We start from the raw sequence: 13,349 nt of genomic DNA, 5'->3' as shown, positions 1-13,349 counted from the left end.
ATCCAGTCCACTCCTCCAGCCACAATATAACCACTAGTTATGCAGCTCATACAAACGACACCTTTAGTGAGATTGTAGTTGCGGCAATTTGACTATAACAATCCTTATCTCTGGTATGGAGTTAACAAAATACCTGGTGCAATCATACATCCAAGCTGGACGCACCCTTTACTCCGTCGGTCGGGGTTCAGAGTCACCGAGCATCTGTCAGCAGCTGGATCGCTTGGTAAAGCAATCCCACCACTGGTGACACCCTTTACTGATCGATCGTTATGAAGTCCAATTATAGCACGAGAATCACGAATTATCCGCCATTAAACCTGCGCCCTAGCCATATCGCAATGCTGTGCAGGGGCCTATCAGGGTTGGGGCTGGGGCTACACATGCTCCTTCAAAAATAGGGGAAATGGCGGATCAGGATAATAATTCATTGTCTCGTGACATGCAACACAATGGAAATAATCTATACGAGTCATGTAAAGTGGTCAATTAATCTTAAGTGCTCTCGCTTCTTTGCGCAGTCCCTCCTCAGGACGGAGTACCATTGTGCCGGACTTAAGCGGAGGTAAAGCCAAACCACGCAACCACCAATAACAACACAACTAGTGCTTATAACCAGGCTGACCTAGTAAGCTCTCTGGTAACTTATATCTGCGTCTAGAATTGTAGATAATCCAGTCGCAGCTGGACTTAACGCGGGTGCTAAATCCGACTGGCCATGATAAGCACACCCCGGAAGTTCGGCACTTTACTACGTAGTATATAGTATGTATGGATGTTGTCGGCCCCAATTGGCGAAGGAGTGGCGAAATGAGCTAGGGAAGCTCGATACCAACAATCCTACTTCAAAATAAATCATTTCCGTTTCTATGGTCATTCACGAAATCAGTTGTGTGTATACCATGCCGCTGAGAATACTTATAGAAGCCGGGGTGGCGCATGAGTTAATGCGACAACACTGAAAGATCTGAGTTCTAGAATACATACCGGTATTGCTTGGCTTTAAGCCAGGAGACAACGCTGGAATGTCGGGACAGACAGATGTGGAAAAAGGACAACTTCCCGCTGCCGATTTCGAAGGGATAGATAAGGTATGATCTTGAAAAATTCCATAACGTGCGGTTTGAAATGGCGATGTCGATGGACTGACAAATACTTCTATAGGGCGACGCGACACCATCAACAAATCCAAGTCTGGATCCATCAATAGGCGCCCAGGATGAAACAAAGCCAGCCAAAGATCTGTCGGGCGAGGTATACCCAGAATCGGATATGGAGAAAGGGCTTGTCGGCTGGGAGGGCCAGGATGACCCCGAGAATCCACGGTAGGTCTATTATACTCATCGACGACAGATGCAGTCGCAAAGTTTGTTGTGATATATTGAAACTTGAGTGCCTTGGTCACTAACTTTCATTACCGACAGGAACTTCACAAGTGCTCAGAAGATTAGGAGTATGACACTGATAGCGGCAATTACATTTTTGAGGTGAATTGGGGATTACCTGCCACGGTATCTGGAATCATTTGAATTTAAGACTATGCTGACCGTTTCTGTTTACATGTAACAGCCCGTTGATTTCAACAATAAGCGCACCTGGTGTCAGCTATATGGATGCCGAATTCCACAACTCATCAAGCATTCTAGCCTCACTAGCAGTCAGTATTTTTGTTCTTGGTTTTGCGGTAGGCATTCACAGACAGGGTATGAGCTGACGTATGGTATTCATGATCTGCTAATGCTTCATTAGGCTGGACCTTTGATTATATCGCCATTGAGTGAAATATACGGCCGACAAATTGTGCTAAACATTTGCAACTCCCTTCTGACATTATGGCAAATCGGATGTGCATTAGCGCCCAACATTGGCTCACTGATCGCGTTTCGATTCTTGGCTGGTGCCGGTGGCTCTGCGTGTCTATCGATCGGCGGTGGAATCATCTCCGACCTATTCACAACTCAGCAGCGTGGTCTAGCGGCTTCCGCTTATACATTCGGGGCACTATTTGGACCAATTATCGGACCAATGATCGGCGGATTCATTGCCCAGAGAGCTGGTTGGCGATGGGCTTACTGGGTGGCTCTATGTGCTGCTGGAGTCGTCAGCGTTGGTAACATTTTTCTCAGTGCTGAGACCAGCCCGACCATTCTATTGCGACGAAAAACCAATAGACTACGCAAGGAATTGACTCGTCCAGAACTACAATCCGTTCTAGACGCAAAAAGCGGAACGGATACCTCCTCCATCTTAGTACTTCGTCGCGGAATGATCAGGCCCCTAAGGATGCTGTTCTTGACTCCAATTCTACTCTGCCTGTCGACGTATGTGGCTTTTGTGTTTGGCTTGTTATATCTTCTTTTCACTACCCTGACATCTCTTTACATTAATACATATCACTGGCAACCAGAACTTTGCGGACTGGCCTATTTGGGATTAGGCCTGGGGTGCATGACTGGAATCATAACGGTTGCAAAAACATCTGATGCCACCATAATCCGTCTTACAAAAGCAAACAACGGCGTTTATGAGCCGGAAATGAGACTAGCAAGCTGTGTTCTATTTGCGCTATTCGTTCCTATCAGTTTCTTCTGGTACGGCTGGTCTGCAGACTACGCCGTTCACTGGATAGTGCCGATTCTTGGGTTGATCCCGTTCGGATTTGGCATGATGGGAATTCTCATTCCTGTTCAGACCTACTTTATTGATGTAGGAGGACATTTTGCTGCATCGGCTTTGTCAGGCCTGACGGCATTCCGATGTCTGTTTGGAGGATTGCTTCCTCTTGCTGGGCCAAAAATGTATGAGGCACTGGGTCTCGGATGGGGTAACTCTCTGTTGGGGTTTCTCAGTCTTGGTCTTATTCCTGTTCCGGCGATTATCTATAAATATGGAGGTGCCATACGCAAGAAATGGCCCATTCAATTGAGATAGAGTCGGGGGGGGGGGGGGGTCGACAATAGGAAACTTGCATTCATAGCTGTAAGATGTACTAACTGTATAATACAAGCAAACCAATTCAACAATACTCTCCACATTCACTATGTATCTTGCGTACAACGTTTCCATAGCCGATCCCTTTCCAGGGATTAGCCCAATCATAACTGACTACTCATTCTTTTCAGTGTAGCATATTCTCGAGGCGTACAAAGAAGTGCGGGGAAGTTATCAAGTATAATAACAAACGAATAGCTTGCGGTGAACACTTATGAAACTTCCAAGGATGGCTTGCATACACGAGCCCCATTTTTCGAATCCGAATGCTGACCCTACGTCTGCATAAAGCGTTCGGCGTTCGGAAAATGACCTGTCATTTTCGTCAACCGAAGGAATACATAAACTCTCCATGCCCCGTCTACATTCATAAAACATGAATTTGGGTTCTTTCATATACCACGAACGTAATCTCAACATGAGCATGTTCCCTGACCCACGACGTATCGTCACTGGCCACGATGACAAAGGCCGGTCTATTGTCGTAGCAGATAGTACCATTACCTGCGAACCAACGCCAGTCAAATGTAACTTCGCTGTTCTCTATGAAACACATCAATTTCCAGCATCTAACAATGAGTGGGTCGATCCGATTACTACACGGACAACTGACTTGTCCAACAAGGACGGTGTTGTATTGAGAGTGGTTGATTTTCCACCTAACACGGCTACAGTAAGTATCTCTCCAAGCCTTGTCTGCCCGTCTTCCTTCTATCCGTCAAGAGGACATGCATGATTCGGGTGTAATGCATCTGGCTACATATCACCTTAGGTGCTTACAAGGCTCGCACAGATATATCACCGCACCGTGTCACTTGATTTTGGCATCCTACATGAAGGGGAAATTACTTGGTCAGTTTTATTCACTAATCACAGAGAAGTTACATATTTAACTTGCTATTTCTCGAACAGCCATCTTGATGACGGAGTCCGAATCGACATGAAAGCCGGGGATGTATGCGTTCAACGAGGCACCATCCACGGATGGACAAACTACACAGACAAACCCGCAAGAGTTTACTTCATCTTGACCGGTATGATTTCATCTGCGAATTGTTGATACAAGAAGAGAATCTAACATGGTTAATTCCAGCTGCGGAACCTGTTAAGATCAATGGACAGGAGCTGGGAAGTGACGGCTTCAAGCGGGAGGAAGTAGAGTCGGGTGGTAAATAAGAAGCCCTATTATAATGAATTCATATTCATTCCAAATGAGACCAATTTTTAATCGTAAAGCAGCACTTGGAAGACAAAACTCCGAAGCATCAGACGGGATGCGTAATTGTAATACCGTATCTTTGAGCCTATTGCTGCCAGATAAGGCTAGCTCATGCAATATCGCCCCGCATTTGCGTAAATACAACGTAACACTTCGGGGTTTCGTTTCTCTTCTCATCTTACTGATCCATGTAGAAAATTTCCGTAAGTTGATGAAATAAACATGCCAGGGCGACCAAAGAACTCTTGTAACAAGTGCAAGTCACAAAAGGTCTCAAACATCACCCGCAGATATTTGTCAAATCGTTTCTCGAATTGACTCCATGTGTACATATATATATATATACGTAGATCCTATGCCCCTCGACTCCTTAGCTAATATATACGACATGAACGACCCAGGCGCACTACTTCAATGTTGACGGAGATCAGCTCGAACTAATTGATGTCTGGATTGAACAGTTGATGCATCAACTTCCCAATTGATTATATGTGCGCCATGGATAATAACGAATAGAAAGCCGCCATGGCAACTGAGTCTAGCTTAACAGATAATGCCCACCTTATGCCTTTAAAATATATACTCTGTCGCTAAATCATAAAAGTTTGATTAATCTCCACATCTCCCAGGGGGTAGTTTAATTCAAAAGAACAACGCTCTAAAATGCGACTCCGGTTTCTCCAATAGCACACGAGGGTCGTCGTATTCCTGAAGGCGACCGTTGTGGATAACCACCACCTTGTCACATTCAAGAAGATGTTCAAGCTTGTGCGCCACACTGATGATTGTGTTGTTCTGGAAGTTTTCTTTAATAATTCCTCGTATGAGATGGTCTGTTTTTGCGTCGAGACTATTATTATTATTATAGGTGTTAGACATCATTCAGGCCATTACTAGAGAGGATTACTTACCTGCTCGTAACCTCATCCATCATCATAACAGACCTAGGATGCGCCAGTGCTCTAGCCACTACCAAAAGTTGACTTTGGCCCGCTGAGAGTGATTGCTCATTTGCAGGTGCATCGAGTCCACCCTGCTGTTCAAGGAATTCCCACAATCCTACTTTTTCGAGGAAGGATATGCATTCTGGATCTGATAAAGTGCCGCTCGGATCCACGTTTTCTCTGATACTGCCTGGCACCAGAACAGTATTTTGTGGCAGAGTCAATATTCTCTCACGCAAAGTATCGGGCGATATCCATTTGAGATCTAGACCGTCGACAGTGATGCTACCTCGAGAGGTTTGGAGGATCTTGGAGAGTGCGGATAGCATTGAGCTCTTGCCACTGTTCAGATTTGAGTCAGTATGATTAGCGATTACATGGAAACCCCAAGGAATCTTACCTTCCGGTTCGCCCACAAATACCAATCTTCTGACCAGCTTCAACGTCAAATGTAATATCTTCAAGAACATCTATCGCGCCAGCACTAAAAGCAAGTCAGCACGAGCGTCCGGAACAGCGACATAGGGCTCTACTTACACATAAGAAGCATAAACATTCTGAAACGAAATATTCCCAACGTCCGGCCATTTCGGCGGCGGTTCAATAGTTGACTCCGTCTCCTCCGACGGCGTATCCTCACAAAACAATTTAATCCTCCAAATCGCCTGAATAGCAGTCTCAAGCACCGTCCAATTCTGAATCAAGAAGTTCATATTCAACGCAAAATTGATGACACCGGTGAGACCAGCCCCCAGGTATGTGATAGTTGCGCTTCCTCTCACCATAACGGTCAAGGAGACGAGTACAACCGCGATGCCGGCCACTATCAAGTCGAGGACGAAGCCGAGCCATCGTTGTACCATGGGGAGTAAATAGTATGGCTTTTGGGACTGGTCGAGTAATTCGAGTTGTCGTTCACGGAAGGCGGATTCCCACCCGAGAGCTTTGATGGTGGTGTTTCCCTGTAGCGCTTCGAGGACCTGCGAGACGAGGGGGGCGGTCGCTTCTAAATCCAGGATTCGTAGTTGTCGCGATGTACGCAAATAGAAGATTTGTACAATGTAGAGGACGAAGATAGAGCCAACGACGGCGATGACCAAGTATTTGGAGGAGACGCAAATGAATATTGCTTGGATAATGCATGTTAATCCGGAGAAGACGGTGACGAAGCTGGACAACGGTATGACCGCGTCGACTAAACCCAGGTCTTGACTGAATCTGTTCCGAAGATGTGGTTAATTGATACTGACGGTTTCAAATGTTTCAGTGGTTGAAATGTAACTGACCTATTGATTACATCGCCGTCATCTCTTTGCAGAATCCAAAGTACAGGTGCCCTAGCAGATGTTACATAAAGCCCGTAGATATAAACCAGTACGAGTCCTGAACTAACCTGAACAGCGTCCGAATCATTGAAGCATGTAATTTAGATGCTGAATTTGCAACGATCAATAACATGAGAATCCTAGAATTGTTGTATTAGCTTTACAGCCAGCAATATACACGATACGCATACTTACAAGCCTCCAGAGCCAATGCAGATCAAGGAAAAGATTCCTAGAGAAAAGTAAACACCGAGATAAACACCATTGCCCCATCTATGAGTAGTGTCGCCGGGTGTTGTCCACCAAGATATCAATATTTCTAATCAAGCAAGTTAAACAACAATTATGATAATCATTTTCGTCGACAGTACTCACGTGGAAAATAAAGCCCAAACACCAGCCCAACAACACACGCCAAGAAAGCCGCAATATTTCTCCTTCCAGCAGCCTTGAAATAATATCGGTACACCTTATCATTTCCCTTTTCTTGTTTTTTGCCCTTTTCATTTTTTGTTTCTGGATTCTCGTCGTCAGCCTGTAGAACTGTGACTGCTGAGTTTGTGAACTGGGATTTTTCCGTTTGTAGACTTAGTGTTGGTGCAAAGGCGTTGAAGGCGAATTCGTTGTCGGAGACTCGTAACGAGGAATCTGCTATAGGGGTTGTTTCGTTGATCGTTTCGTCAATGCTGCCTTCACTATTTATTTTGAGGATAGAATTTGCTAATTGTGCAAGTGAGGCTAATGACACGTTAGCATGCCAGATTGAAGTTTTGTGAGGGTGAGAATATACCATTGTTCGACACGATAATGACGCTCGTCTTTAGTCTCCTGAATAGCCCGTTCTGAGCAAACAATTTAGTCATAATCGTGTTCATCGTAGCCGGATCAAGAGCACTGAAAATATCATCAAAAATCATGACTCTATGCCGCGAATATACAGCCCTTGCCAACGCCTATAAATCAAAGTCAGTCAAAGAGCCCAACAACAACGTAGATAAACGAACCATTCGGGATTGCTGTCCACCACTTAGCCGAATACCTTCACCCCCAATAAGAGTCTGATCACCCTTCCCCATACGCGAAATATCCATATTCAATGAACAACAATCAAGCACCATCTCATACCACTTTGCATCAAACTTTGACGGGCCAACAACATTTTCCCTCACAGTCCCTTTCATAAGCCACGGCTCCTGACTGCTATATCCGGCATTCGGGAATCTCGGCGTAAAAGCACCTTGTTGTACGACCGCAACTCTGAGCAGGGCTTTTACGAGGGTTGATTTTCCAGAGGCCGTGTCGCCTTGTATCACGGTTAAACTGCCCTGGTTGATAGTAAATGTTGCGTTTGAGATGATGGCTCGTTCGTTGTCCCACCCGATATTTGCGTTTTTTGCGATGACTATTGTCCGATCGGCTGAGAGGTCGGCGAATGTGTCGTGGGAAGGTGATGATATCAAGCCAGTGAGTTCAAGGCTGGAGTTTACTTCATAGCTTTGGGGAGATAATCCATATCTTTCGTCATGCTCTTCAGCAACAGGCTTTGGTGCGTTGACTTCCTTAGATTGTTCTTCGCCGGCAAGATATTTTTGATAGCGCTCAAAGCAGCCTAGGCAGTTCATAACCTCGAGGATAGACTGGATGAACATGCTCACTGATTGGGTTAGTAGGGAAAAGACTGTTAGGGCAGAGAAGGCTCGAGTTGAATCCAGAACGCGAGAACCGTGCACCGTCCTGGAGAGAACAAAGATCGTGAAACCAAGAACTGGGGCAATTGTATTTGATACATAAGCTATAAACCGACATTAGCACGATCTGTCTAAAGTTCATCAAAATGCATCACATACTCAGACTGAAAATGCCAACAATATAAGTCCGATAGGTCTTAGAAACCCTAATCTCATCCTCGCGGAACCACGATACCTTGGATGCAAGTAGTTTTGAGAGACCTGCCATTTTGACGGATCGATACTGGTTGACAATGTGTGTAGTAAAGTTTACGCGCTTTTCAATAGCTCCGAGCCATAGTTTTAGCCATTTGTTGGCCATTGTCGCTATTATATTTCCGGTTATGACGCATGCTGTGACCTTGAGTCAAACAAGAAATTTCTCCACCAAGCTCAAATCCATAGATCGCGACTTACAGAAACAAAACAAAACACTCCCGACAGTAGCAAGACCCAACTGACGGGCTAAAAGCCACGCTGATATACCAATCTCGATCAAACAGGCGTATGCGTTATGAATCTGTTGCAAACCTAGATTGATTCGCTCTGTATCACTGTTCAAAAGAGTAATGGTAGAAGAAACAGCTTCTCCGGTATCCTTAGGGTTTAGTTCCAGGGCCTTTTCAAAGAGAAGTCCGATAAGGCCTCCTCTGATCAATGTGATGAATTTAGTAGTGAAGTACATGTATGCGCCGGTTGAAAGCTAGATTGAGTATTAATAACAAGTCTTCAGATACAATGAATAGAAGGTTGAAGGCGACTTACAGCTATTCCAACATAGACTACAACATAGGCAATCACATCCCAAGTACGGGATGCCTGAGATGAATTGGGGTCTTCTTCATGATCAATGACTCTCGCCAATAAGAATGGCTGTGAGAAGGTAAATGCAATAAGACACAAGCGTGGAATGACACCGGCTATCAAAAGCCATTTATTGCTCCAGAAACAGTACTTGAGCAAAGCAGCGGTTTTGTGCTGATCCACTATATGAAAGACAACCTTAGCTTTCGTCCGGTCGAGGACATTAAATTAGGATGACCATACCTCTCTTCCAACCTGCGCTGAATTTCTGTGACGTATTCTTAGCGCTCATATTAGGATCAAGCTCTGACAGCATATCAAGGGTCAGCGAGTCTTTGTATCCCAGCCACATTAAGCGATTGAGCCACCAGAAAGTGGATAAGCTGATAGTACCAGCCAGGGCCTCCGCGGGATAATTTGAGTATGGTTGTCTTAATGCGCCTCTCTTGCTCCATGATTCGAGGATCAGAATAATGAATTTAATTGCCTCCGATGTTGTCAGTATGATTGCAACAACAACTGTGCCTTCTATCATATAGAGGCTGTATAAATGGATAATGTCCAGCACGATGGTCACGAATAAAAATATAGCCAGAAGGTCTGACGGTCGGGTAGACAGTCTATGTTCAGAATCTGATAAACAGGCAAATAGTGCAGATGAAGTGAAGCTTATCGCTGCTGTGACCACCGAGACTCTCGTTTTGGGAGTAGTTGGTAAAGCCGTGATGGCCAACTGGGCTAGCTGCAGAGCTGTAAGCAGCAACCAAAACCCCTGAAGAAATTTAGCATTGATCAGAAACATTACTAGCTGATTAATGTTGAAGGGTTATAGTATATGTAATTACCATTTTCGACGCATATAAGCGTTCTCTGCGCGCTTTATACGACCCCTTTCTAAGCTGCATCAACCTCAAAACACCAACCGGCAAAGCCAGACACGTCGGCAAAAGAGTCATTATCGACTCGGCAAACAACAACGTAAACGTCTGCGTGCCACATGTTTGACTGTTGCTGAAAACAGACCAGCTCTTCATGTCCGTTATTGAGCACATCGTGGGCGGCGATGTGGCTCACTCGCCACGAGGAGCATTGACTTTCCCTTCACCTTCGAAAGTTGTTTCGTGATATTTCCTAAGAATTGGATAGGAAGTCATCAGGCAACACAATTTTTAGTTCCTACACACTTTTGTGGTGCATGTAGTTAGCTAAACTGGGACTAAACCGATGTGCCGAAATATCTCCTTGGGATTGTAGTTCTGCACGTAGTAGTACATTTGATGTTGTACAACGGCCACAAGAATACAAACATGTATAGAAGATAGCTTTTCAAGGGATATATTTTAGTGCAATCCGGGCAGTTTCAAGGATTCAATGCCTGGGCCTAAAATATCCTATTACGGCTTCAACCTCGAGGCTTGAAAGAAATAAACTGGAGTCCGCAGCTGACATGGGGCCGATTCCGGAATCCTGCGACGACAGACATTATTTTTCTTTGTATGAGTGGGTTGATGATGACGAGTCAGTTGAGGCCATGCTCTGGCCAGGCTAATGCAAAGTAAGAACTTATTTGCTAGGCCGAAAATAAGACAGGCAGTAAGACGGAGTAAAAAAAAGCCAGACAAGGGGGCTTTGGTGGTTGTTTATCCGTTACATCAGTTAACTAGTGTATTGTAATGTTTGGTCTTGTCAGCCTCGTATACGAGTGACGAGTGATACATTGGCAGTGTAACGGGTGGTAAACTTGGACAACATCTTGGGTATGGTGGTATTTATGGTAACTTTCGTACTGTAATGGGCTGGCCCTAAACAGAAGTCCCAATCACTCCTCAAAATAAATACTACTACGTAACTTAGTAACGTTGAACTTGGCCCAATGAAGCTAGTATTCGGCGAGTAGATCACAAAAAACCTGAAATACCTAAGCGACTACCGAAGCACAGCGTGCAAAGCCAGATCTTAGTCCGAGGGATAGCGGTCCCGTATTTGACGAGAGCCCGTTGTGCAAGGTCTCTCTATTTTCTATTATATTGAGGACGTCTTAATATGCTCGTATGGACATCCGAATGATCCGATCTAAAGTGTGCCAGCATCGACGATGACTGGTTGAGGGTTCATCTAGTACCGGTGATGTCCGGCATTTGGCACAACTCGTTGAACACGATGCCGAAACGAAGAGCGGATCTTAAAGTCGCAGTATGAAGATTGGACCATATCTCCCAGAATTGAAGCCCGCCATGCACTAGTCGAGAATACAGCAGTTGGTGTTGGTGAACTAGCAATATGCTAATACTATGCCTTACCTAGGTCCAGGGGATGTCATGTGTAATTGTGTATCCTGGCGCTTCAGATCTTGTGAGCTAATGTTATCAATGACCAGACTACCCGTGTACAGCTTGCCGCTCCCACGCATTCATGCGAGGCAAATTGCCTAAGAACGAGATGTTGCAGCACCAACCTCCAAGATTGAGGCTTAACAAGGGCGAGAACAGGGTTGAGTCGCACCCATCATCTCTCTTATGCCGCACAACTCATTGGAGACAACTCCTTTCTACAGAACGGTGGTAGCATACTTTTTGCAAATGTACCACTATCAGATTGGGCACTATGCCAGTAGATGGTGCAGCACAGTAGTCGTTGGTAGTACGAATCCTTGGTTTGTGTTCAGCTATACTTTGCCTAGGTAGGTACCCACTGTCTTGGAAGTTGATTATGTCTTTCCTATAACCAGGTCTTTTGAGTGCACGCGGTTGAAATCTAACTAGGATGTCCACGAATTAGAATGAACCGGTTGCACTCTCTTCGATAACAAGACTGTCTATCTAAAGCTTGGCCGTTGGATACCGTTGTATCACGACTTCTGATGCATGAGATCGAGTGAATTGGACAGCTAAAAGCCAGTATTCAACAATTGAACCGTGCGTGTTGATGATACAGCCTTCCCTCGTCTCATCGATATTCTGTCGCTCCTCGTACCGAGTAGGGGCCTAGAAGACAGAGTCGGAGCCGATTAATATATGCAGAAAAAAAAATACATATTATCCTTGCAAGTGAGCTATGTGTTAATGTACAAGTATCCAACACGGTCCGGTCTTCGACGCCTTTTTCTTTCCTGTATAGATTGCGGGAAAATATTTCATCCATCAGCCACCTGTCTAGTAGAATCAACGACGCGCTGGTCTCGGAACCAGCCACAAGAATGAATCCAGCGTCCATGAAAAAGAATCCAACGCTCCGAAAAACACAAGCCGTGGGAGGGCGGTATAAAATGATAAAAGTAAATGGAGAGGACAAAAAGCAGTAACCTCTATGCTATGTCGTCTAGAATGATGACGCAAACCGAACACCGAAGAAGAGAGACTTTATGCGGGCATGTTGTTGTAAAATGGCAGTATAGAAAAAGAGGATGGGATGGAGGTCGATCGGAGGGAGAGAAGTCGATATCGCGTTAGTGAAGGGAAAGAGGAATAAATTAAGCAAAAGCTTTTTGTTCTGAAGGAGGAGGAGGAGGAAGCTAGAAATTGATCACTTGTTAGTCTCAACATGCGTCACGTGATCGGTGGGTTCATCATACCTCAAGCTTTGTGTTATCAGCCATCATGCGCTGGAAACCAATACCGACACCCTCAATGACAGCAAGGAAAACGGCACACATAATAGCAGAGTTTCGGGCAGCCTTGTAACCACCACGGATAGCGAGGGAACCACCAGTCAAGAAACCAGCGATAATAGCATTATAAGGGTCTTCCTTCTTTCGGATGCCCTTGACCGAGCAGTCGTAGATACTGAAAAGTCCACCCCAAGCACCAAAGTTACCACCAAGAACGGGCGCGCGCGCCTTGATGGCTGTGATTGCACCTATCCGGCGTTCACCATAGGGGCTATTCCGGAATCCCTTGACACCGTGCCAGACAGCACCACCGATGGCGCCCATGCAGAAAGCACCGCCAAAGTCGCTAAGAGCAACCCAGGGACAGGGATCGCGGGAGTGATCCATTATGTATGTGTGTATGGATAAGGAGGAGGTGGTGGAAGTCGAGAATCGAGTGTCGGGGAGGAGAGGTCGACTACCGCAAGGCGAGCGATTTAGCCGGCGCGCGCGACGATAATCAAGGTCAAATATTGATGGGTAACACCGACACCAAGATTAACGATGAAGACAAGTCGAATGTTGATGGATAGCAGAGTTCGAAAGAGACGTCGAACAAATAAAGGTCGGGGCTTGTGGGTCGATGACTTTTTTTTTTCTGCTTCACGGCTTGCACGTGACCTTCCGCAAAATCGACCCGGTTTTCCACGGTCGGAAGACTTTTTACTCGTTGGTAGTTGGACTTTCTCCAGA

General features: G+C 45.4%; 4 protein-coding genes across 4 annotated transcripts; 2 read left to right on the top strand and 2 right to left on the bottom strand.

Annotated features, from left to right (window-relative positions):
- Positions 1-1,025: 1,025 nt before the first annotated feature.
- On the top strand, positions 1,026-2,931 carry EYB26_008699 (uncharacterized protein; the record flags this gene model as incomplete). The annotated part of the gene is made up of 5 exons (XM_054267950.1): positions 1,026-1,091; positions 1,165-1,325; positions 1,425-1,487; positions 1,570-1,684; positions 1,750-2,931. The coding sequence occupies 5 exons, from the start codon at positions 1,026-1,028 to the stop codon at positions 2,929-2,931; spliced, it is 1,587 nt and encodes a 528-aa protein (XP_054123925.1).
- A 478-nt stretch (positions 2,932-3,409) lies between these two features.
- EYB26_008698 (uncharacterized protein) lies at positions 3,410-4,167 on the top strand (the record flags this gene model as incomplete). The annotated part of the gene is made up of 4 exons (XM_054267949.1): positions 3,410-3,664; positions 3,785-3,843; positions 3,904-4,025; positions 4,085-4,167. The coding sequence occupies 4 exons, from the start codon at positions 3,410-3,412 to the stop codon at positions 4,165-4,167; spliced, it is 519 nt and encodes a 172-aa protein (XP_054123924.1).
- Positions 4,168-4,852: 685 nt separating this feature from the next.
- EYB26_008697 (uncharacterized protein) lies at positions 4,853-9,858 on the bottom strand (the record flags this gene model as incomplete). Its single annotated transcript, XM_054267948.1, has 15 exons — positions 4,853-5,060; positions 5,122-5,496; positions 5,555-5,638; positions 5,692-6,372; positions 6,441-6,491; positions 6,548-6,619; positions 6,675-6,798; positions 6,855-7,217; positions 7,270-7,432; positions 7,484-8,271; positions 8,327-8,560; positions 8,624-8,909; positions 8,972-9,192; positions 9,254-9,782; positions 9,856-9,858. The coding sequence occupies 15 exons, from the start codon at positions 9,856-9,858 to the stop codon at positions 4,853-4,855; spliced, it is 4,182 nt and encodes a 1,393-aa protein (XP_054123923.1).
- Positions 9,859-12,479: 2,621 nt separating this feature from the next.
- Positions 12,480-13,004, bottom strand: EYB26_008696 (uncharacterized protein; the record flags this gene model as incomplete). Its single annotated transcript, XM_054267947.1, has 2 exons — positions 12,480-12,521; positions 12,582-13,004. 2 exons carry the CDS (start codon positions 13,002-13,004, stop codon positions 12,480-12,482), a joined length of 465 nt encoding a protein of 154 aa, XP_054123922.1.
- Positions 13,005-13,349: the final 345 nt, after the last annotated feature.

The sequence above is a fragment of the Talaromyces marneffei genome, chromosome 7, assembly GCF_009556855.1.
Source record: "Talaromyces marneffei chromosome 7, complete sequence".
Lineage (NCBI taxonomy): Eukaryota > Fungi > Ascomycota > Eurotiomycetes > Eurotiales > Trichocomaceae > Talaromyces > Talaromyces marneffei.
The sequence above is the reverse complement of the archived record's forward strand: the minus strand, read 5'-3'. Positions and strand labels throughout refer to the sequence as shown.